Source organism: Canis lupus, chromosome 7 (assembly GCF_011100685.1).
Source record: "Canis lupus familiaris isolate Mischka breed German Shepherd chromosome 7, alternate assembly UU_Cfam_GSD_1.0, whole genome shotgun sequence".
Classification (NCBI taxonomy): domain Eukaryota; kingdom Metazoa; phylum Chordata; class Mammalia; order Carnivora; family Canidae; genus Canis; species Canis lupus.
Window position 1 is genome coordinate 5,486,718 of NC_049228.1, and position 26,992 is coordinate 5,513,709.

General features: G+C 34.6%; 1 protein-coding gene across 1 annotated transcript in view; it reads right to left on the reverse strand.

The window, feature by feature from the left end:
- Positions 1-626: 626 nt before the first annotated feature.
- Positions 627-26,992, reverse strand: part of CFHR5 (complement factor H related 5) — a 30,474-nt gene continuing 4,108 nt past the window's right edge. The window contains exons 3-10 of the mRNA XM_038541986.1: positions 26,466-26,642; positions 20,518-20,694; positions 19,084-19,266; positions 18,786-18,965; positions 14,058-14,234; positions 7,136-7,318; positions 4,232-4,414; positions 627-2,954 (exon numbers count right to left, since the gene is read on the reverse strand). Coding sequence (XP_038397914.1) covers positions 2,758-2,954; positions 4,232-4,414; positions 7,136-7,318; positions 14,058-14,234; positions 18,786-18,965; positions 19,084-19,266; positions 20,518-20,694; positions 26,466-26,642 — 1,457 coding nt within the window. The 3' untranslated portion in view covers positions 627-2,757. The remainder of the gene's footprint in view (positions 2,955-4,231; positions 4,415-7,135; positions 7,319-14,057; positions 14,235-18,785; positions 18,966-19,083; positions 19,267-20,517; positions 20,695-26,465; positions 26,643-26,992) is intronic.

Consider the following 26,992-nt stretch of genomic DNA (forward strand, 5'->3'; position numbering starts at 1 on the left):
CAAGGACTACACTGCTGCTCAAGCAAATTGTTTAGAAATATGTGCCACAAAATAGTTTGAGAAAGGAAGAAATTCTCAGAATGGAGAGCAAATATCCAAGTTTAAAATACTGTTAGAGGGACATCTGGGTGACTCAATCGGTTAAGCATAAGGCTCCTGATTTTGACTCAGGTCATGATCTCAGGTTCATGAGCTTGAGCCCTATGCCAGGCTCTGCCCTCAGTGGGGAGTCTGCTTGAGATTCTCTCTCTTCCTCTACCCCTCCCCCTGTGGGTGGTCTCTCTCTCAAATCTTTAAATAAAATACTGTTTCCTATTCTCTAAATAAAACATTTTATATGTATTTTAAATAACATTTCACTTTCAAAATTTCCCCCTCAGAATTGAGGAGGAGAAATGAAATTTCTACTTGCCTTCCTCCTGACCAAGAGGTCAGTAGGTAGCCGGTGTGAGCTAGGAGCAACCTTTATCAATCTTTGAGTTCGTATAAGTTCATTACAAATTCTGATAGTATCTTAATTTTTAATTTTATTTTTTTAATTCCCAGTGTTTGTCATGATTTTAAAATGTTGCCACCATTTTTTGGTTATCACTTTATTGAGATATAATTCACACATCATCATAAAATTCACTTGTTTAAAATGTATTGTGCATGTAATATTTTTTGGTAAAATCACAGAGTTCTACAATTATCACCACAATCAATTTGAGGACATTTATCACTGTTAGCTACCAGCCTCTGCCTCCCTACTTCAGCCCTAAGCATCCACTAAATCTACCTTCTGTCCCTATATATTTGTCTATTCTGAACATATCCAATAAATAGGATCACATAATATGTAATCTTTTTTGACTGGCTTTTCTCACTTAACATAAAGTTTCTGAGGTTCATCCATGTTGTGGCATGTAGTAGTATTTTATTCCTTTGTTGTAACCAAATAATATTATATATAAGATCTATGTTTTGGGTATGTTGATAAGCATCTGGGTTGTTTCTACTTTTGGTTGTTATAATAATTATGCTATGAGCATTCATGTACAATGCTTGCATGAACATATGTTTTTATTTCTTTTGGTGTATATATCTAGGAGTAGATTACTGAGTCTATGATAACTCTATGTTTAACCTTTCAAAGAACTTCCAGATTGTTTTCCAAATTGGGTGTGCCCCTTTACAGTCCCATCAGCAGTGTATATGGGTTCCAATTTGTCCATATTCTTAACAATACTTGTTACTATCTGACTGATTGTAGCCATCCTAGTGGGTGGGATGTAGTATCTCATGTTGATTTTTAATTGCTTTTGCTTAATGATTCAAGATGTTAACTATCTTTTCATATGCTTATTAGCCATTCATACATCTTTTTTTTTTTTTTGCAGAAATGTCTGTTTACATATTTTGCTCATTTTAAAATTGGGTTATCTTTCTATTTTGAGTTGTAAGAGTTCTTTAATTCTAGATATGAGTCCCTTTTCGGATACATAATTTGCAACTATTTTCTTCCATTATATCTGCCGTGCTTTCATTTTCTTATTCATGTCATTTGAAGCAGAAAAGTTTTTAATCTTGATGAAGTCCAATTTATCTATTTTTTCTTACTTGCTTATGTTTTAATGTCATATTGCAGATTCTATTGCTATATCCACCAGCCTTAATTTTTACTTGCATTTGTTGTCAGCATTTTCATAAATACTTAAAATATTTTTTGGCCAGCAGGTCTTTTCTGTGTTTTTTTTAAAACTATGAAATGCTGGCTAAAATACAGGAACACACAGAGCATATTTCTAAAAGTTCCTGTTCAGTATTTCCCTGAACTATGGTACATCAAAAAATAATGGAGTTTTTGCCTGAAATAAGTCTCATGACCTTACAGGGTCTTTACATTCTCATCTTCTACTTTCTTGGTGTCTAATCACAGTTCTTGATAACTCTTATCTAACTGTAAAAGTAATATAATTCAAAATGAGAAGTTATAAAATATAGGAAATATAAAAATTTATAAGTATTCTAATTTCTTAAACCTATTAACCTCAAACCACATAAATTATTACAGTTATACTTTGTGTTTCCCCTCAATCTTCTTTATTTATACATATCTCGATAATCCTCATAATTGTAAATATTGTAACCTCATAATTTTTATTTATAATTATAGTTATCTTTGTTTATACCACCTCTTGACTATATTAGAAGTTCTGCACTAGGATTTATAAATATTTTAGTCTTCTATTCATTTCTGGAAGATGGTGTATTTGTGCCTTTAAGGATTATTTAGTATTTGATGAATAATTAGGCTCATACTAGAGGACTTATTAATATTAATGCTTGCTACAAGCATAAGAGGTGATAGTTTTTGTATTTTTATGATGTGATAGATATTGCCATAACAACTTTATTTAAGAGGAAGTAAAGTTGACTTAGAAAGCCTTAAAATTATCTTATAAATTTTAGACAATTGGAAGAGGTTAGATGGAATTAAGTACTGAATTGAGGTACAGGCTCACTTTCCGTGGGTACTATATGTATAGGAAACCCAGTACTTTGATTTGCCCAGGTGTAATGTGATCCACCTAATAAGTAAAGCCCTGCTCTCAGCTCATAAACTTGTGAACCTCTGTAAATCCAGAGTTCAAAATAAAACTGAGGTAAACAACACTTGAAAGAATAAAGAAAATAAACTATAGAATTGATTACATAATGCATACTTATACATGTAGGGTTACTTTTAAAATTATATTCAGGGAAACTATGCTCATTTCATCCACACATGGGATATTCGATTTTCCCTTCCTGACAGAGTGCCCGAAATGACTGCATTGATGTCTTTGCTTTATATGGCTGTTTACAGTCAAATTCAACAAAATCCCCCGTTTTCACATAAAGGTTTCTGATGTTTTTTCCTCTTAACTGTATGTTATTTTTGTTCATGTTACCTTCATATATTATACATGCATCTGAAAAAAGAAATAATAAAAATAAATTATTAATAATATAACTTTTCCTTTCCAAGAATACTGAAATTTCTTAAAGAATATTGAAAGCTAATATTTATTGTGTTTTCCAAGTACTGTTCTTAGTACTTGTACGCATCTTCTCTCAACACCATGCATCATTTCCCTGGGCTAACTAAGCACAGATGGGGGTTCAGAGAGATTGAGTAATTTTTTCAAGGTCATATAATTTAGTGGATATTCTGAGCCAGAATATGGACCTTGGCAGTTTGACTTCAGAGCCTGTGCTCTTAATAACTCTGCTTTACATGCCTAAAAATCACATACCAAACAGGATTAAATTAAAATGTTCTATTATGGTCAATGTTATTTACCCTCCTTTCCCAACTCAAGATTCTTTTTACATTGTTTCCAAAAAGTGTACATAAATGTATTAACATCTTACTAATGTTATAGTAAAAATAAGTTTATTACCATATATTCAGATATATAGTTCAGAAAGTGGGCTGAAGAGGACAATATGTGTAAAAACCAATCATCTCTTTAAGTATTCACTTAGAATATACCTTATACTTGAAGGTAACTACTTATCAATGAGAGCACAAATTTACTAGCTATTATATTGCTTGTTTAGAGCATCTTTTCTACAAACAAATTATTGCTGGGTCATAACTTTTGTGAAACTTTGATTTCTGTAGGAAAGCAGAGTTACTTTCCCCCATGATCAGAGTCCACTCATTCGTTTTTAAATTCAGCAGTCTGAGAGGTAGCATTCCCCTGAGCAAATAGCACACCCTGGCACTGCTAAGCAGCATGTTCTCTACAGCCCATAATCTCTGATACAGGAATTGTTCAGAGTTGCTGAAATAAGCCCAAGGTTAAATTTGAGGAGCCATCCTAGGCAGTGGCAACCATAAAGAACTTCTTTCAGTACCTAGATCTATCCAAGCCCAGGAGATTGTAAGATATATTGCTGAGTATTTTCCTGATGACATATGATAGACTAGTCCTTGTAGTGTTAAAGAGAGGTTGACCTTTTTTTCTCCCTGTCTCTTCTGTAGATACAAAAGGCCACCAGAGCATCAGGCTTAACTATATGAATTTGGCACCAGATTGCCATGCCTGAATCCTAGCTCCACCAAATACTCACCAAGTGTCTTGAATCAATGTCAGACAGATTTTCAACTAAATTAAAGTAAAAGACATCCTATGAAATTTGTCCATGAAAATTTCACTATGAATATCAAAAATCAAACTCCAGGAGAATATGAAGAACTCACCTATGCATTTTGGTGGTTCTGACCACTGTCCATTTATGCATATTATATCTGTGGAGCCCCGAAGTTCATAGAAAGACTGGCAACGGTACTGGACTCTTGATCCTGGAGGATATACTGATAATGGGAATGAGGTGATGTCTCCATTGCTAACAGGTGGAGGGGGACCACAATATTGTGTAGACTCTGGAAAATAACATTTATGTGTTGAGAGAAAATCGACATGTGGTTTAAGTGAAATACTATAAGTAAATCTCCTTATATCCTCAATGTCATATATGGTATCTGAGAGCTCAAGTAACTCATGATATAATTTCTATAATATAAACTGATAACCAAAAAATAGTATAGGGCTTCCTTTCACCCTAAAGTAAAATACACTTAAGTATTCAGTATATATGTATTATAAGGGCATGCAAGTATAAGTAGTAAGAATGGTTTTTATTTAAAGCATGATGAACAGGTAAGATTTACTTCTATATGGATCATGATATTATGGTCCGGGATCAAGCCCCATGTCAGGCTTCCCGCTCAGCTGGGAGCCTGCTTCTCCTCTCCCTCCTCCTGCTGCTCCCCCTTCTTGTGTTCTCTCTCACGCTCTCAGATGAATGAATGAATGAATGAATGAATGAATAAATAAATAAATAAAGCAAAAATAAATAACTCCCTTTCCATTTCTATTCTCTGGAACTACTGTTACTTTATGCAAATATCATGTACCTGTCAGTACGTGATCATAAACTCTTAGCTTTACTGAAGTGAATGATTGACATACGGCTTTTCATTTATTTTTCTGATTTCAAATAATACCATAGGCATCTTTCTCTGTCAATAAATGTTTCAAATTCATGTTAAGAATAGCCGGAATACAGGGGTGCCTGGGTGCCTCAGTTGGTTAAGCACCCAACTCTTGATTTCGGCTCAGGTCATGATCTCAGGGTCATGAGACTGCTGAAGATTCTCTCTCCCTCTGCCCCTTCCTCTGCTCGCTGTCTCTCTAAAATAAATCTTAAAAAAAAAAAAGAATGGCCGGCATACATCCCATGGCACTGATTTATCTTTCCATATACCACCAAAGATACAGATACGAAATGGCCAAATAAATAATCTTATCCCAAATAACTTCTACCTCTTGCTTCATTGAGTTACTGTCCCTGCATTTTTCTCAGACTCTCATGCGGGCATTAGATTTTCTTCCCTTTAAATTCAGCAAAGACCCTACTCCATGAATTGTCCCCTTTGTCTGTATTGTCAATTTCTCCTTCCCTGCCAAATCATTCATCAACATACATCCTGAAAATGTCATAACTGAGTGAGGTAAAATTTCCCTTAATTCATACCCCCTATCTAACTACCACTTTATTTCCCTATTCCCTTCAGAGCAAACCTACTTGTTTCCTATCCTCTCTGATCTGACGTTATCACCACACATTTTCTCTTGAACACACTGGCATTAGGTATTGCCCCCTACTGAAATACATCAAAGCAAAGTTACCAGTTACTCTAGGGAGCTAAATCCATTGTTCAACTATCAGCCTTCTTGTCTAGTTGTAGGCAGACTTTGACATGTTTGTTGTCCTGTTGAATAACATTTTGCAATATGTCCTTGGCTTCGGGGACACCAGCTCTGGTAATGTGATTTATGATAAATATTTGGTCTTTCTCCCCATTGCTGGCACAGAGGTCCTAAAACCCTTGGGCTTTCCTAAGTGACGACAGCAGTACATGAGATGTCAATGAGATGGATTTTGGAAAACCCATAGGTAACCTGAGGATAGGCTGGTTGCCAGGAGGACTAACCCTGTGATTAGAGGGTTGGAACTTTTCAGCGCCATCCTGACCTATAGGGAAGGAAGAGGGGCTGGAGGTTTGAATCCATCACCAATAGACAAAAGTTTAATCAGTAACGCCTATGTAAATGAAGCTTCCATAAAACCCCAAAAGGACAAGGTTCTGAGAGTTTCTGGGTTAGTGAATTCATGGAGATATGGGAAAGTGTTGGCTGGAGAGGGCATGGATGCTCTGTACCCTTTCCTATACATCTCTTCTATCTGGCTGTTCTTGAGTTAAGCCCTTTTATAATAAGTCCATAATCTAGTATGTAAATGCTTCTTTGAGTTCTGTGAACTGCTTTAGTAAATTGATTAAACTCAAGGAGGGGGTTTCTGGGACCTCCAATCTATAGACAGAGGCACAGATGACAACCTAGATGTGTAACTGGCCTCTGAAGTAGGGGTGCAAGGAGTAATCTTCTAACACTGAGTTCTTAACCTATGAAGCTTGATGCTATCTCTGGGTAGATAGTGTCAGAATTTAGTTGAATTATAGGACTCCCAGCAGGTGTCTAAGACTTGCTTGTTGGATGTGGAATAACCCCCCTACACACACACACACACACACACACACACACACACACAATGTAATTGTGTCCTAGAACCTAGAACCACTTCCCTAGTTTTTCTTCCACAACCCTACCTGGCTGCTCCTCATTTCCTATATCACTATTAATGGAGAGTCTCCAAGGCTGTCTCTGACTTTCTCTCTTATTTAGCCATTTGAACTCTCTGTATGATCCCATCCAGTCCTATAACTTTAGGTATCATCTTTATACTAGCAGTTACCAAATTTACATCCTAATTGACCATTATACTTCCAAATTGCCCATTATACATCTTAAGTTGCATATCAAGTAAATATACTTTATAGAAGTTTATCCAGTAGAGATCTCAAATATTTCTTCTATGGTCACTGTTGGAAGTAACTCATAGATAAACAGTTTTGAAAAGTGATGGAACTGGGTGCCAATTTAATGCTTCAGAATACAGTGCATAAAAAAGTCAGAAGTTCTTTTTCCTGTTCTTTAGTATACACTTTTAAAATCATATTATTTAGAAATAAACTACTAACCAATACAGCGTGGTAATGACTGCCATTGTCCATTTTTACACACTATATCTCTTGGTCCGTGAAGTAGATAATTTTCTTTGCAGAGAATAGCTACTTTTTCTTTATCCTGATAATTCACTGTGGTTAGCATATTCTGAGCATTGGGTATCTGAGGTGGAGGTGGGCAGAGTTGTTCCATGTCTCCTGAAATATATTGGAATTAAATTATTTGATTAATAAAAGCTAGGGGGAGAAAAGCTCAGGAAGATAATATTTCAGTATAAAGGAACATCCAATAACTAGTAACTCTCTATACATGTGTGTGTTATATGTGTATTTATACACATGATGCTGTAGTAACAAATATACTTTATCTTAACATAGTTATGATTTGCAAAGCACCTTTGTGTTATAACCATTGGGTTAAAATTTCTCTGGTGTTCTCTTCTATTTCCTATTCATTATTCCATTGGTATTCTTGTATAATTTCCAAATTAATCCATTTGGTTTTTTTTTTCCAGCTGACCATATGATTCAAAAAAGTTATGTACATGTGATTCAAACAAGTTAAAACAACAACAAAAAATTAAAATGGCAATAGTAATGACAGAACCGACTAAGACTTCCCCTAATAACCTAACCTTGACCTCAGTGAAAGATTTTTATGATTTGCCTTTTCTTCTAAACATAACAATGACTGACAATTGATGTAATTAGAATGCCTCTGTTTGATTAGGAATTAACTTCTGTTTGGTTGCGTGGTTTGTTCGAAGGGATAAATTTTAAATGGTCAGTTTGGATGCTAAAATATCATTATCTGAGCCACAGTCCCACCGCCTGGCCTGGGCTCATACTGTGTCCTTCTTTAGCTCACTTTTTTCCAGGACAAATGCTGCTGTCTAATGGCACTTCCTTTCAAAGTTATTACAAATAAACTGATAGATATTATTTCTCGCTATACTGTTTTCTCTTAAAACTAAGAAGAATGAGCTAACGTCTCTTGGTTTAATTACACTTGAAATATAACAATAATTTATAGTAAATATTTCAAAAATTATTTTAAAATAGAACCTAAGATCAGTATAAATTCAGCCAAAACACAAATACTATCTGAAACCTGAATTTTATATTAGGTTGTTGTTTATTTTTTCAAGTGAAGGAAGACATACTAGAATTCTATACTGCAAGTCCTCTAAACAAAATTTATTTCTGAGAAAGCCTAGAGGGGTATCTGGGAGGTAGGACAACTCATGCATATCCTATGTTCTATTACGATTTGCCCTATTTATTTATTGGTTTGAGAAATATATGTCATAATAGTCCTAGAGGCGTCATTATTCTAGTCAACCTTTAACAGCCTGGTCTTTTAAGATCTGTTTTGGCTCAGTAACTTACTGAGGTAAAGATTAGCCTGACATTGGGGCACCTGGGTGGTACAGTGGTTAAGTATCCACCTCAGTTTGGGCTAGGTCGTGATCTAAAGGTCATGAGATCAAGCTCCATGTCAGGCTCCCCTCTCAGCATAGAGTTGGCTTAGGATTCCCTCTCTCCCTTTCCCTCTGTCCTTTCCACCTGTGCGCACCCTGTCTCTCAAATAAGTAAATCTTAAAAAAAATGAGCTTGATATTACTGTTATTGTACATTTTCAGTTAATGAAGTCTGATTCACAGGCTAGAAGACAAGCTATGGAAAGCACATGAAAAGAAGGTTAGATACATTCGATAAATAGATGAGCAGTTTATTATGTAGAAAATGTCCTACTTCAGTGTCTCATTTCCTCTTTGCTGAGAAATTTTGTAGTGTCATTTATTAATTTCTGTTTAGATATTCAAATATTTTTTAAAGATTTTATTTATTTATTCATAAGAGACAGAGAGAGAAGCAGAGACTTAGGCAGAGGGAGAAACAGGCTCCCCTCAGGGAGCCCAATGCGGACCCAATCCCTGGGCCTGGGATCACGCCCTGAGCCGAAGGCAGACATTCAACCACTGAGCCACCCAGGCATCCCGATATTCAAATATTTTTATTTAAATACAAAATCACAAGGATGAATACTTGTTGGATTTCATCAAGACTCTTAAAAGAGCATCAGGCTCTGTGATGCCAATCTTGGGAGTCAGAAACCACCTGCTGTCCATCTCCTAGAAATCTCAGTGCAGGGGAATAGGGAGGTTGACCTCTGTAATCTCAAACATCTCAAACATCTGTAATTACGTCTGTAATTTCAACCTAGTATAGAGAGTGTAGTTGAAACAACACTGACAGAAGAACCTAGAAAGAAGTTCCAGTCTTGATTTTGACCAAGTGATTTCTTGGGGCCTTGTATTCCTGAATTGTAAAATGAAGGACTTTATTGTCTTTCTTAAGAATAAGTCTGGCAACATGAAAGACTCCTAACTCTGGGAAACGAACTAGGAGTGGTGGAAGGGGGAGGTGGGCGGGGGGTGGGGCTGACTGGGTGACAGGCACTGAGGGGGGCACTTGAGGGAATGAGCACTGGGTGTTATTCTGTATGTTGGCAAATTGAACACCAATAAAAAATAAATTTATTTAAAAAAAGAATGGCAATTTGTGTGACAAATATTTGCCACTTGATATTCTCCTCACCTAATCTCTTCCAGGTACCTATCATTTCTTCCCAAAATTGTTATTAAACTCTTCTCTCAATTTTCAGGAGGCCTCCTTCTCATTTTTCTAGCTCACTCTGGAAATATGATTTTATTATCTACAAATACAACCTTTAAGAAAATCAAGTTAATGCAATAAATCAATTTTTTAATTTTTATCTAGCTCATATTGAGATTTAGGGTATCCTAAATACCACTGTTAATGTGTTCTAAATACTATAGCATTTTTAGTATTAAAAATTATCAGTAATCTGACAGCTAGCAACAGAGGAATGGAACATTATGTACTGCTTTATCTAATATGCAAACATATTTAGCTTCTAATGTTAAATCAATGATATAGAATATTTTTTAATGTACATGATATGAAGTACCACAGAGGTGTGTTTTTTTTTGTTTTTAAAGCTGTTGCTTCTCCATATAGGTAGGTATGTCTTATTCCAGATTCACCTAAGTAGCTCTCTCAGACAAACATAAAGCATCATGGGGAGTGAGAGTGGGAGGATATATTGTTTTGGTCATTTTTTTCCCCAAATGGCGATAAGGGCATGAGTAGACTAGAAAGGAGAAGGGGCCTGTCAGGAACTGAAGAAATTTACACAAAAAATTCTGAGATTTTTAAGGCAGCAATAAAACAATAATTCCACTGCCTTTTTTCCAAGATTTTTTGTGTAAATTTTGTCATGATGAAGAACCTGACCAAGAACTATATGGAAAGGGAACTCAGGACTCCAAAGAGAACTCAAGGGTAAGAGAAGTGAGCATTCTGAAGTCATCTCAACGTTGATGGTGAGGGGAGACAGACATCTTGGATGCCTTATTTCAATTTTAGATGTTAACAGGGCACTCAGAAAAGAATGACACATGTATTTTGTTTCCTGGCTGTTAGAAATTTTAAGAGTCATGTCAGCCTTCATTCCACTTGTAAATATTCTTGTAAAACTCTGCTATTTTACTTATTTTATGTTTCTGATGGCTTTTTCATCCTCCCACTGTTCCAGGAGGGATGAAAGCAGCAACGTGACTTTCTTTTTTCCTTGGAGAGAATATTATTGCCTGGAATTTCATTCATTTGTTTCTTAGCTCTCTGATGGACTGGTTTTTAAAAACTATAATTTTATAGTTTATCTGGATTTTTCTTGTTTTCAGGGTATAAGTAACATTGTCTTCTCCCTTTTCTTAATAAAAGAAACTAAATTCAATAGTTATAATAAAGTTACTTTTGCTATTCTAGTTTCATCATTTTTTCTTCTACCTTACCAAATATGGGTAATTTCCAATTTTTATTTTCTACTCTAAACACATACATGTGAATCTACATTTAATATATTATTAGTGTCTGTAAAATTATTTTTAGCATTCATAAAGGCTATGCTATAGCATATCATAAGGCAACTTGCTTTTTTCATGAACTATGATATTTAGAGATCCATATGTGTTTGTATATACAATAGAGGGTATTAAAAGAATATTCTTATTTCCTTTGCCTATTCTTCCAAATTCAATTATATCAAGATTTAAAGTGAGATGACAGGGGTGCCCGGCTATCAGTTGGGTAACCGATTCTTTATTTCAGCTCAGATCATGATCTCAGGGTCCTGAAATGGAGCCCCATGTCAGGCTCTATGCTCAGCATGGAGTCTGCATGAGATTCTCTCTCTCTCCCTGTCCCTAATCCTCCACCCTTCATCCCCATCCCATTCCCACTTGTGCTGTCTCTCAAAAAATAAATTAAATTAAAAGGTAAAATGATAACCTTTATAGCACATGCCAAGAGATTATAAAATATACTCCTCTACCATTAACTAGTATTACAAATATGAGGAGCTAAATAAATAAATTTTAAAGAGGCAATACGGAAAGTTTCTTTAAAAAGTGCTCTCGATATGTTTTATCATGGGAGAGAAAAGGGGAAACTCCAACTTAAGCCAAGTGAAAGTAGGCAGCTTCTAAACAACTGCTTTTCCCAAGGATATAATGGTACAGGGAATAGTCTCTGACTCACACTTAAAATTTAAGATTAACTGAAGTGGTCTGTCTGGTAAAACTCCTAAAGACATGGCTGCCCTGGTGATATCCTCTGTTTGCAAATCTCAGGGGATAGAATTGAACCCATGGGAAAGGCTAAATATGGGTTGTCTTAAAAGGGCTCACCCTGAAAAGTCAATTGTGGGGAGCGAAATAACTCCAATGGAGAAATGGACTCAAAATCCAGGGCTGGTAGAGCTTTGTCAAGGCAACTACCACATGATAAGGGAAATCTCCAGAAAGAGTTTCCCCCAAGATCTATAAATGCCCTTTTCATGGTATTTTCCTTCTCAGTTATGTTTTTAATTTCCTTATTTTCAAAATTGTATTCTTATATTATTTTTCCTATATTTGTATTTTTGTCTGCTTTTTGTTATAGAAATGCCTATTTGGACCTGCCCACTATTCTTCTTGACTAGAGTAGAATTGATTAGACAGGTCTGCTTATTAATCTTTTCCAAAATTAGTATTATTTCATGGATCAGCTATAAGTAAAATATTTTATTGCATTCACATCTGCTTTTGCTTTTATTATTTTGCCTCATAATATTTGGAAATTACTTTTCCTAACTTTTGGGGAGATAGATAGATAGATAGATAGATAGATAGATAGATATCTCCAAACTTATTTCTTTAAGGCTATGAATGTCACTCCAGATTTTGGATAGGTTGTATCTCATAGGTTTTACTATATATTCTTACAATTATCATATTGTTCTTAGTATTGTAAATACTATAACATAAAGTCATTTGGAAGTATTCCACAAAATGAAGGGTAGAGAGGTAAATAAATATTATTATTACTTTGAAATATTATTTCTTTGTGGTTATAGAAAGTGATCTATAGGTATTAATATTTGAAACTTGTGAGAATTACTAAATGCACAGTAAGTAAAATTTAAGTAGGCATTCCAAGGGCACAGAAAAGGCTTTAAAATTCTTGAAATTCTCAGAACAATATTTCTTCTTTATATAAAAATAAACATATATTGAATAAAGAGGCTTAATAAAAATAAAAACATTTTAGTTGTTTTAGTCACCTCACTTTCTTGAAATTATTGCTTATTTAAATTTAATATATTCTACTTTTTACCCACAATTTCTAATGATATAACACTCTTTTGTTAAGAATTAATACTTCATCTTGCTGATACATATTTTATATGATTTCTTTCAAAGCATGTTTTTAAGTGATAAAGTCTCTTCCATCTTTCCTATGTTTAAAAATGTCTTTATTGGGACGCCTGGGTGGCTCAGCAGTTGAGTGTCTGCCTTTGGCTCAGGCTTGATCCTGGGTCTGGGGATCTAGTCCCACATTGGGCTCCCTGCAGGGAGCTTGCTTCTCTCTCTACCTGTGTCTCTGCCTCTCTCTCTTGCTCATGAATAAATAAATAAATCTTTTTTAAAAAGTCTTTATTTTGTAATCAATAAATAATTTTGTTCTAGAAAACAATTGATTTCCAATTACTTTCTCTAAGCATTTTGGGGATATTACTTGGTTTATTCTGGCTTCTTATATTGTTGGTGAGAAGTTACTCTATTTTCTCTATTGTCATTTCTCTGTAAGTACTCTATCTTCTCTATACCTGGTTTAATTTAACATGGTACCCACTTTATAATTGTAATTTATAATTCTATTGCTCAAATTATTTGAAAATAAGCCTTTGAGGAATATGAGACTTAATCTTAGGAAAATAATTTCTTAATCAGATCATTTTTCTTCCCAGCCTACTTTCTACTTTTGATCCAGAATTTATAATATCTGTTAGTTATCCTTCACAATGTCATTTGGGTTTTAGTTATTTCCTAATGTCATTGAAGATTCATTTTTTGTTCTATTTTTACAGTTTTTGTCTTTTATGATTTCAAGAGATTGTAATAAAGATGGATTTACTCCATCATCCTTACCAGAAGGCAAGTGTTTTTAAATGGTAATATTTGTCTGAAAATGGTGTTATTAGTAGTTTCTAACTTCATCATCAACTTAAAAATTACATATTGGAGCACCTGGGTGGCTCAATTGGTTGAGTGCCTGCCTTGAGCTCAGGTCATAATCTTGGGGTAATGGGATGGAGCCCCACATCAGGCTCCCTGCTCAGCAGGCAGTCTGCTTCTCTTTTCTCTCTCACCCTTCCCCATCCCTCCCTCATATTCTCTCTTGTTCTCTCAAATAAAGAAAATCTTTTAAAAAGTTACATATTACAATAATTTAATTTAAAAACACATACTAGAGAAATTTTCTGATAAAGATGTAACAAGGTCTACAGAATCTTTAAAACAAAACTTACTTTTGCAGTGTAGTTCAGGATGCCATTGGCCATTTATGCAGACTGTTTGCTTGTATCCAGGCTTCCCCAAACATCTGTAAATTACTCTGGTACTGTGATTAAATTTATTCCTATGTGGATACATCAGTATTCTTGCAGAAAACACTGGCCTCCTGCAACTCTTAAGTTGGTCAGTTGCTATAAAAAAGGAAGATATTTTTTAAAAAGGAAGATATTCATACATGATAAGAATATTGAGCAGAAACTAGCAATTATTTCGAATAAAATATCTTAAATATTAATGGTACAATTAAATTACATTTGATGCCTTCAAGCAATATCACAAAAAGCTATTCTTAATTTCATTGCACAGACTATGCTGTTGAAAATTGAAAAATGAAATAAAAATCTGTGTTCCATCTTAGAGTGACAGAAAAATATGCCTAAGTCTTTTGGGAAATAGGAGTGCAAGATGGATTGGTCTGATCAAGGGTTTTGACTGGAGGACAGTCCTTATGAAACTTCATTCAGCCTAATTTTTAAAGGCCATGAAAAGACATTCTTACGTGATTGTTTTCTACTAAATTATGTGAAATGTTTTCAAAGCATTTCAATAATAAAGAGGTGATGCAGTGGGAAGTATAGTATTAGGAGAGATAAATCTGGATGTCCCTTTAGGCTCAATTACTCCCACATTTCAGAAGCTTAGTAAAGACCCTGACTCAATAAGTCAAAGTAAGCTCAAAGAAAGAATCCCCTGATGACAACACTAAGAACATGCATTTATAATAAGCCACTTGCTTGTCTAGGTGGTTTTTATTGTCATAATTCTTCCCTTTTGTCCATAAATATATAGATCATTGTGGAACTTTTCCTGAGGATGTCAAAGGAGGATGGGATAATGAGACAAAGATTGCTCTGCTACTTCTCTCCTTTTATGTGTTTTTTCCCCAATAATTCCAATTTTTAAATTTACCCTCCTTATGTGATGCTAATGATTGGATGCCTGTATTCCCCTTATATAAAAATTGTTGACCATGAACATTTATAATTTACACCTTTTTATAACAGAGTCTAGGCTCTTAAGGCTGGAACACTGGAACACTTTCCCTCCTTGCAGGTCATCATGAGTGGGCAGTGACCAGGTATCTGCAACAGCTACAGTTTTCATCCCCAGAAGTGGGTAGGCCAGTTGATAATCCAAAAGTCTAGGAGATGAGGGAAGAGAGTGTTTCTGGGTTTTCTACTTTAGAGTCTTGAAGAATAGCAGCAGAAAGTTTGCTAGTCTTTAAAGCTCAAAACTAAAGGCTTTAATATATTGAAATTGCTGGAGATAGGACACAGGAGAATGGTATCTGAGGACATGGTTGGGGGGGGGCGGCATGCAAATACTTATGCATTATGGCTGAAAGCCCAAGGACTGCTAGAATGCAAGGTCAAAGAGCAGAGCACACAGGCTGGTGAGCTGATAGAAAAATCTGAAATGGATTTCACTCCTTTTGTGGAAGAATCATATAGACAAGCCAATCAGAAAATCTAGAATCAAGTTAAAAGAATTAGAGGCACAGGAAGAGCAGGGACCAGGCCTAGTTCCTAGGTTCTATATCCAACTCTTTCTCTAAAAGGTGACTCCAAACACCCCAGAACTTAATGGAACTCAGGTTACATGACTATTATTTTGGTTGTTGTTTCTGGAGCATGCAGAGGTATGTTTATGAGCTAAAGCAATAAAATAAAAGAGATTAAACTGTAATTATTTATAAAAATAAAATGTCCAAATTCATCATTAGAACTAATATGGGAACTTAGCAAGATTGCTGGAAACAAAACCAATATTCAAAATTAAATTATAACCTTGCATATAGAAAACATAACACTTTGGGGCACCTGGGTGGCTCAGTCAGTTAAGCATCTGCCTTTGGCTCAGGTCATGATCTCAGGTCCTGGGACCTAGCCCCATATCGGGCTCCCTGCCCAGGGGGGAGTCTGCTTCTCTCTGTCCCTCTCCCCACTCATGTTCTCTCTCTCTCTTTCAAATAAATAAAATCTTTAAAAAATTTTTTAAAAGAAAGTATAACTCTTCAAATATATAAATTAATAGATCTCATTTGTTTTATCAGTAGAATCCCAAAGGACTTAGGGAAAAAACTTATTTAGAAATAATTTAAATAATGTTTGATATAAGACCTGAGTAAAGAGATTGAAGCATTTATGTTCATGAGAGGAAGAGTCAATAATAAATAAAATTGTAATTCTACTGAATTTATAAATTTCATCTAATCCCAAACAAAATAGAATCAAAATTATCAAGGTACTTGGTTTTTGGCATTTTTAAGAATAGTCAAGATGTTTCTAATTAGTAATAAGTAACAGATATTGTTATAATAAGAATGATTTTCCATATTAGAATAAGAATAGACAAACAAGTCAAGGGAACAAGATAGATAATTTAGAAATAGATATATTTATAAATAAGGTACTAGTAATGGTATATGGGGAAATAAGTATTAGTAGAAAATAGAACAGCCAATTCTCTTAGTATTGATATAGTTTTCCACATAGAGACAAACAAAAGCACTCTAATATAACAATATATCAGATATATTAAAGACATAAATCTTAGTAATAAGATCAAAATGCTTTAAAAAAAGGAACATCTTTATGCACCTAAAAAAATAAGGGATTCCTCAATAAGGTATGCACAAACACATATAATTGAAGAAAGGAAAATTGGTAAGAGTTTAAACACAAGCTTCCAATGAGAAGGACATCGTAGAAATATTACAATAAAGCAAAAATAGTTTAAAACATTTACAATAGGAGAAGATTCAATTCAGAACTCAGATAAATCTTAAAATCAGTAAGAAAATACAAAATAAAAGAAAAATGCTCATTGCATAAAAGAGAAAATCCTAGCCGCCAACAAATACCTGTACTGATGCTCAATATTACTATTATTCAGAAAAGCAAAATTAAATATGAGATAATGATTTTGACCCATTGACCTGGCAACAATTCAAAAATATTAAAATATCAAGTGGTGACAAAGAGGAGTAAGACCTCTGTACATATTTGGCAGTACCTTGTAAAGTCAAAAGTATCCACAGCCTGAGTCCATTAACTCCACTTGTAGATGTATACTTAAGGAAACACTGAAGTATGTCTTTTATATCAGGACAAAAATAAATAATTTCCATTTCCAATAGGGGTAACAAAGTGATAAAACAAGGTACATTCTTAAGGTAGATTATAACACAGTAAAATTACAATGTTGAAGGAAAAACATTTTGCAAGTAGACAATAATTTTGTTTAAGTTTAGGAAAAGATGCAAAAATATCATCCTACATTTTAAAGAATATATATCTAATTTAGTGTATATATATACATATATATGTATACACACTTTACATATATATACATATTTATATACATATGTACATATGTATATTTATATACATATACATACATATACATATTTATATGTATATATATATACATATATACACATACTAAAAAGTAGAATAGAAAATACAAATTCTACTCAATTGGAATTTCCCTTGGAAGGTTGATAGGATAATGGATAGTTCCCTTTTTCTTCAATGCTTTTATTTAAATGATTTGTTCTATTACAAAGCATTTGAAACAAATAATATAAAAAATGTAAATTCTGAATACTGGAACATGGATGTTTTACAACATTCTCTTTGTTTTTTCCCCATTTTTTCAGCTTTAAGCAAAACTTGAATCAAAGTACCTCAATGTCTTCTCATCTAGAACCTCTCTGGGCCTACTACTGGGTTAGGCTGAGGAAAAAAGATATGAGAAAGGATTTTGAGACATTAAAAATGTCAACTAAAGCCTATACAGACTTCCTCTGTGTATGACAAAGTCTAGACCAACAGAAGGTAGAGTGCAAGTATGTGAGACAGGAAAAGAAAGCTGATACCAAGTGGACCGTGCACCGGAAGAGGAACCTATAGAATAACAACCAAAAATAATTATGAAATGAGTTACTGACACAGAATCTTAATACTTTATGTAAACCTAAGTGAACGATTATTTAGGCAGTGAATTCAAGATTGGGTCAATACAGACGGACGCTGCTGGCCTGGCACGTTACAATCTAAATGGGAAGACAAGTATCCATTAGGTACAAGACAATGTGATAAATATACAGACAGCACAGTGGAGAGACTATATGGTTCTCCTAGAGTATTGAGGTCAGAGTGTGAGTAGTGCAAAATGAACCCACAGAGTGAATTTTTTTTTCCACAGAGTAAATTTTGAGTTGAATCATGAAGGTGAATAGTTTTACATGTGATTAAAATGGAGAAAGACATTCAGGAAGAGAGCAAGGACACAAATGAGGAAAGGCACAGAGATTTAAAAGAACGTGGCTTATCCAAAAGCCAAGGAAAATCAGTTTGGCATAGTCCATCACATGGTGAAGATGGGATACAGCAGTAGCTACCCAGAAAAAAAAGTGATCTGATATTATTCTGAAGCAGAAGTCCCAAACTCTCTTGGTTTACAGAGCCCTTAGTATCTCAGTAATTTTGCATGGTGTTCATAGGTCAATAAAAATCTTTAATAATTCATTTTCTTAAGTAATTAGGAGCAAACAATTCAGTGTCTTACATCCCAACTATTTAATACCTGATGGGCACCAGCATGTGCTGGTGTAAATATACCTATTGATTTAAAGAATTATAAACAATCAAATACAAAAGTAAGAAATATATTCTTACCAACACACGTAGGAAGTTCAGTCCACATTCCATCAATACAGGTAATTACATTATTCCCAATCATTGTATATGTTTTTCTGCAATTCAGCTTCATGGAAACACCATGTCGAAAGGGAGGGATAGAGAACTGGGCATAGCCATTCTCAAAGTGAGGTATGTAGTCACATGTTTTAGCTTGTCCTAAGAAAATGTAATAAAGATCTGGTTATTTTTAAAATATTTTAAATCTTTTTATATACATATTTATATATAAGTACAAAGTTTAAACTGTTCTGTTTAAACATTAACATCTATTTACCAGTGCAAGTGGGCAAATCTGTCCATTGTCCATCCATGCACTGTATTGTCTTAGGCCCCGTCATTAGGAAATAGGGATCGCAATCATATTCCACCATTTCACGGTGTCCGTATTCTTCTTTCCTTGCCTCCTTTATTTTGCCATTGAGGAGTTGAGGAGGTGGACCACATGACTGTACTTGCCCTGTCATAAAGAAACTGTTAAATAATGCTTAAAGAGTCTTATAAATCTGGCAAAATGTGGAGTTACTGTTTTGGTTGGCCAAGAACTAAATTACTCTTATGTTACTATTCCTTTTTTTTTTTTTTCAGGTTTGTTTTTTTACAGCATACATAGTATATTGGCTATTTTTTTTCTCAAATGTTGACTTTTTATTATAAACAATTCTGAACTAGTTAAAGAAAAATGAATATGTATTTTGATCACCTGGATATATATGAATACATTTTGCCCAATTTACCTAATTTTTTTGCAAAGTAATTTATTTAAGATTTGATTTATTTATTTAACAGAGAACACGTAGAGTGAGAGAGGAAGAGCATGAGCAGGGGGAGGGGCAGAGGGAGAAGCAGAATCCTCATTGAGTGGGGAGCCCACATGGGGCTCTATCCCAGGACACTGGGATGGATCATGACCTGAGCAGAAGGCAGACGCTTAACTGACTGAGCCACCTAGGCGCCCTCTAAGTAATTTAAAGTAACTGATAGATATAGTGAGATTTTACTTCTAAATTCTTCAGAATGCCTAAGAAATAAGGACATTGACTTGCATCTACAAAACATCTTACTGCATTTCTTTAAATTAACAATAATTTTTAGTGCCATCTTACATTCTTTCCTTATGTAAACATTCTGATTGTCCCAACCCCCAATATTTTGCAGGTTATTATAACCAGAATATTGTTCCCCTGAAGATTTTATAGTTCAATAATCTGGATATCATATAAAAGTAAATAGCTATCAAATATGTGGTATGATACCATGGTATAAGTTAATATTTATAAATATATAAAATAATTTTATCTAATATTTTTAAAAAGTAATGTCATCTGAAGCAAGTAATAAATCATTGTTTTATATTGAAAAATTCATATATTTGATTACTTCTTGATTACTTAATAAAATATACACAATATTTTTAAAGCATAATTTTTTATTGAGTTTGGGTGAAAATCCCTAACATTTTCTCATCCCAGCTACTATAATTTGCTCTATAAAACTCAATTACCTATTTCAAAACAGAGGTAGAATCAACCCCTTGATAAAGGGAATATAACTTATCTATGGAGCAGCACCTCTTCTCCTCCTCAGTTAAAATACTACTATCACCATTTTTTTTGCAGTTTGTCAGATTATATATATCAGACCAATAGAATATATAGACACATATTAAATTGATATAAGTTGTTTCATCAGTTCTGAAATAAATATTGACCTTTGCATGTTGGAAAACTAGGTGACCATCCAAAGTAATAGCATTGAACTGAGGCTGGTCCAACTCCTGTAAGTCCTTGTTCACAGGAAAATTGCAACACTTCTCCAGTTTTGTATCTTACTCTTCTTGGATAAACACCTACATTTGCTTCTAAAACTGGAAGAAGACATTCTACATCTAAAATAAAAGTAAAGTAGATAAATATGTATGAAATAATCATTGTGAAAGTAAATTTAACATATGCTATTAAATAACAGAGGACTTCATACACAGAGACACTTATATTCTTACTTTCAAAAAAACCTCAAATTATTTATGCCCAGCAAATATATATAAGCCCCTTTAGAGGAATTAGAGTGTTGAATAGCAAGTTGAAATTTTGTATGACAATATCCTCAGGACTGTAATAAATAAGTCCTGAGCAATCACTTATGAAGTAAATTGTTTCATTTATTTAATTAATAAATTTTAATAACTTGTCTAGCACATGAATAGTTTTCATACTCAAATCACAAGAAAATCATTCTTCCAAGTAATAAAAATTAAAATGCAACATATTTTTTTAAAGATTTTATTTATTCATAAGAGACACAGAGAGAGAGGCAGAGACACAGGCAGAGGGAGAAGGAGGATCCCTGTGAGGAGCCTGGGATCCTGGGATCACGACCGGAACCATAGGCAGCCACACTTAACCACTGAGCCACCCAGATGCCCCCTAAAATGCAACATATTTAATTAAATGATAGGCATCTTTAAAAAGTTAATAACTAGAATGGCCCAAACAAGATATGTCTAATACATTTTAAGTAGGAGGGAACATTAAAAAGCAAATAATTCCTAACTTTACAAATGGGGAACTGTATTTAGTATACAGACTTTTTAAAAAACACATGGCCAAGTTGCTTCTAGGTGTTCTGAATCTTCCCATTATACCCAACCACATCTCTAATATCTTTTTAAAAAACCAATGCATTATGAATACCTTCTGATTCAGGTTAAAATGAATATATGTGTGTATTTTCTCATTTAATCTGTTATTTGTGGTTCATTTATAAAATTAGATATGGAAATTCACATGTGAAAATATAGATGACAAGGGCGCCTGGGTGGCTCAGTCAGTGAAGTGGCTGCCTTTGGCTCAGGTCATGATCTTGAGGTCCTGGGATTGAGCCCCACCTCAGGCTCCCACTTAGCAGGAAGCCTGCTTCTCTCCCCTTCTCTGCTGTTCCTCCTTACTCATGCACATGTGTGCTCTCTCTCTCTCTCTCAAATAACTAAAATCTTAAAAAAAAAAAAAACAAATAATAAATCAAGCATATATCACAAAAATCTGATGAAATGTTTTCTAATTAAATCTCAGAAATATTACTTTTTTAAGATTTTATTTATTTATTCATGAGAGACACACACACACACACACAGAGAGAGAGAGAGAGAGAGGCAGAAACACAGGCAGGGGGAGAAGCAGGCTCCATGCAGGGAGCCCCCATCCCCAGACTCCAGGATCACGCCCTGGGTGGAAGGCAGAAGTTAAACTGCTGAACCACCCAGGGGTCCCCAGAAGTATTATTTGGACTAGCCAGTTTTATGCATCGTTATTAGCAATTTAATAGTTTAAAAACAGCTTGTGCATATTCCCCTGGAATGCGACTCACTCAGCTTTAGTTGAGTGAGAAGTTGAACTTCTGTATCTCTGTATTTTATTGCTAAGTTTGTGTAACGATTCTTTATTGGTTGTTTATATTCCCTTTCTAATCCAATTACAAAGATTAAAAACTATTGAAAATAATTGATCTTGACTGATGTAGGATTTTTCAGTTGATTTATTCAAGAACGGTTATTATGTGGTAATATAGACAAAACAATGGCCTCCCCAAAAGGTCCATGTCCTAATCCCAGAAGCCTGCAATTATGTTACCTTCCCTGGAAAAACAGACTTTTTAGATACAATTAAGTTAAAGACCTTGAGGTGGAGAGATTATTTTGAATTACTTGTGTAGCAGTAGACCCAGTGTAATCACAACGTTTCTCACAGAAGGGAGCAGGGTGTCAGAAGCAAAGCAGGAATGGTGACAACAGAAACAGAGGTTGAAGTGATATGAGGAAGAGCTGTGAGCCAAGAAATGCAAAGGCCTTTGAGAAGCTATAAAAGGCAGAAACAGATTCTTTCCTAGGAGCTCCAGAAGGAACCGTGGTTCAACATCTTGATTTCAGGGCTTCTGACCTCTAGAACTATAAGATAATAATTTTGTATTGTTTTAAGTAATTAGGTTTGTGCTAATTAGTGACAGCAGCAGTAGAAAACTAATATATATGGGGGAAAATGTACAGCCGTATTTAAGGAAAGGTATGATTTGGCATGACCTGAAGGCACTCTGTGCTGCATTTAAATCAAAGACTCTATGCAACACCAAGGATGAACTCTGTAATATAAACTACAGACTTCAGGTGATTGTGATGTGTCAAATTGTTCATCAATTGTACAAATGTGGTGCACTGGTCAGTCAAGTTGATAATGGGACAGACTATATTGCATGTATGGGACAAGGGCTCTATCCCTATACCCCCTCCTCAATTTTGCCATGAAACTCAAAATTCAATTTTGTTTATTTGCTCTCAGACAAAAAACCAAGGCTCTGATTATAAGTTATAAGTTAATAATCAAATGATAAGGAAAAGAATGAAAGTCAAAGGATTAAAATATCTAGAGTTGCTGTAGCGCGCATAGCAATCTATAACTTTGGTAATGTTTGCCTATTTTGAATTATTTGGCAGTTTGCAGTCATGGTATTCTGAAAACTGCTTTCATTTTGTTCATAAATATTATAATGTATGTGGCATATAAACAACCTTATTTGGGTGTTATTATTATAAGCACTTAACTTAATAAGGTTAAGTGCTTTTCAAAGAGCTGTTATTATATCGATATTTAACATTGGTCTCTCAAAGCTATGTGAAGACACGTTAAATTTTGATTACTGTTCATTAGGAAACATCTTTCAATAGAGTCTACTAAAAAGAAATACATTCAGAATTGCTTTTATTTCCTAGAACAAAAAGTATTTACCATAGCATGTGGACAAAATGGGATCAGCCATCCTTTCCACATACCATGGAGCCTGTGGTGCTTCCATTTCTGCTCTTATATCCATCATGGCCTTCATAGTCCAACTCGTCAGAGATTAAACCATCTGCTCTTACTTTTGTTTCTGGAATTCACTAAGACTGGCATGTCACAAGATTGTAAGGCATATTAAGAATCAGGATCCTTTTTTAAAAAGATTTTGTTTATTCATGAGAGACACAGAGAGAAAGGCAGAGACATGGGCAGAGGAAGAGCAGGCTCCCTGCAGAGAGCCACATGCAGAACCTCGATTCCAGGACCCTGGGATCATGACCTGAGCTAGTCAGATGCTTAACCACTGAGCCACCCAGGCAACCCAGAATCAAGGTCTTATTTCTAATGTTATCCCAAGCATACAACAAATGGACAAAAGCCTTTATCATTATGTACTAATGGATAAATTATCTTTTAGGAAATGTCATTGTGAATTATTTAGTAAATATTTATTTTATGTACTTTCTCCTTATGTAAGAACTCCTAAATGAACTGCAGTATTTAAAAATATATATAAGTATTCCACTATATAAATTTGTCTATTTATATATCTACCACCTATAGCATACTATATATTCTCTTGGTAGTACGTTAAGTACCTAATGTGTGTGTATATGTACATGTATATGGAAATACATCCTCCTTACAGGAAACATTAGTTCTCTAGACAAGAGACTAAATAGGTTATTATTCACAAACATCCATATTGCCAGTTCTCTGAGCTCTAATCTATAATCTATCTGACTCCATTAATCAGATGCAGGGACAGCCCGATGTGATTGTGCTCAAGCAGTAGCTTTGCGCCATAGGAAAGGAACCTCTGAAGTAAGAGCTTTTACAGGGCAGCTGGCACATTGAACCATCCTCCTCGCAAGAGGGAAAAGGAAAGAGATCTTTTCTCTGGATCAGAGACAAATTTGTGGGGAGAGAGGGGAAGGTTTTAACTACTCTGAAGTATAAGCAGATGGCTCCAGAAAGATGTCTCTCAGTCACCCTGGAGGGGTACACCATCTCTAACGTCAAGGCATGTTTGCTGTTTAATCATTTTTTAGCAAAGGTTGCTAGCACTCTTTGTTCAGAAAGCCTGGGCCATGCAGAAATGTGAAAATAAGAGCTTCCACCACAGATGGAAACAGTTTAGGGATTTAAGGAAAAAGCATGAAGTTTGAATCATTGTTAGCTAAACAGTTTAAAATACTTATCCGTAGATCAGTAACCTTAGCTCAAATAGGTGATCCTCTACTCATGGATACAGAGGTAATTTTTCTCAGAATGCATGCTGGAGTCCAGTTGCCCTGAAATGTCGTTGACTCTCCATGGTGTTTGTGATCCAAAACTCAACCTAGATACACAGAATTTTTCAAAGGCTAATGATGGAATCTCACAAAATGTACACAGGAGCCAGCTTGTGTGGGTTAGTACTGGTCCAACTGAGTTGTCAGGCCTCTAAAATACCATTGTTGCACTGACAATTGCCGTCATCCCACAAAATGAAGAGAGATGGTGCTTGAGGTGGAGATGACAATGAAATCTTGATACCATAAGTGAAGCCTTATAAACCATGAGCGCTGTTCCACCACTGGACATTTCAGGTAGGAAGTCAATAAACGTGTTTTTAAAATTTTTTTTGCAAAGACTAATCATGTTTAAGCCCCTTGTAATTAAAAGAAATTGTGGCCTAACTGGTAACTGAGTAAGTATTGTCATTCAAGCTGCTTAAAAAAAACTCTCTTTTCTAGAAGTTTAAATTTAAATATTAGTTGTGAATAACCTTTTTTAAAAAAAGGCATATCAGAAGACTTCATTTCCTGAGAGGATAGATAAGCTGGCATCAGCATACCTTCCAAACAGAAAAACGTTAGAAAACTGTACAAAACATATCTCTAAAAAACTGAAAACTACTCAGTTAAGTCTGTAATGACCAAGAAAAGGGGAAAAATCATTCAAACTCCAAAGCACAGTCTACGACTGTTTCAGCTTTGGAGAGCACTTTCCAGACTCTGTGGCAGGGAGGGAGAAGCCATGGTCTTCCTGAATTGAGAAGACAGATCGCAGTATTGGAGACCATGGTGGCTGGAATTTACAGGGCAGAGTAACAGAGAGAGGGTATTATGATGAGAAAGAGCTAGAGAAGTCTTCTTAAGAGGGTTCTTGAGTCTTTGGTTGAGTACTAAGCTGTGCAAGCGTGGGCTAGAATTCCACGAACTGGCTTAAGAATGATTGCTAGGGATTTGAAAACATGAAGAACTCCAAGTGTTCACACAGGTCTCGGAGATGCCATCATCAACTCAAAGGAGGTGTTTTCCAAATTCTAAGCCACTGGCAAATAACATTCACAGGTACAAAATATTTTAAACATAGAAACTGATTGTTTATCAAATTAAGCCTAAGAATTTAATATACACACATTAAAAAACCATAAAAAACTATCTTAGTCATAAGGCCTTTTTTTTTTTTTTCATAAGGCCTTTTTAACTAGGATTGGACTTATGTTCACTTAAATACTCTATTTTCAGTTTAATATCGTTTTAAATAAAGTTTATTTCCAACTAACATAATTTTCATGTACACGATAAGTGGATGTTACTTTAACATAAAGGGACTGCCTTCAAAATGTTTGTGTTGTCTAATATTTCTCTTGCACACATTGGATTTGTGTAGGCAGGTAAACTATGTTATTTTATATCTATCAGACTCAGTTGGAACTGAAAAATAAATGTGTAAACATAAAAGCAAGTAGTGAAATCTACATTTAACTCCTGACAATAGATATATTTTTTTAAAAAATCACATCACATGTCAGGATGTGACAGGACAGCATTTTACTTACTGGTGGAGTTGCATTTGGGAGGAGGAGACCAACCATTCTCCAAACATGTAATGGTATCATCATTATAAGGAAGGCTGTAGCCAACATCACAGATAATTTGTACAATGTCACCTTCCAGGTGTGTTTGTCCTGAAGATGCAGAATAACCATTTTCCACAGAAGGAAAGAAACACAGTCCTAAGAACCAAAAATTGTTTAATGTACAAGATGGAAGTGGTAAAAAGAGAAAAAAATTAAATTTGCTTTTTATAATATTTTTAAAAGAATGGCAAACTTACAAAACTGAAATCAGGTATAAAACAAAATTTCTAAAGAATTTTGGTCATGCTGCTATATATGATGACATTTACTATATGAAATATACTCACATATTTCTGAGATGGAAGTAAATTAACATTTCATTCTGTTCTACGGTTTTTATAGAAATTATTTTATTTTTATAAACTTTTCTAGGTACAAGATTAGATTTTAGTATCTCCATTTCTCTCTTAATTCTCATAAGTGTTTCCAAAACAGAAGGAGAAAGA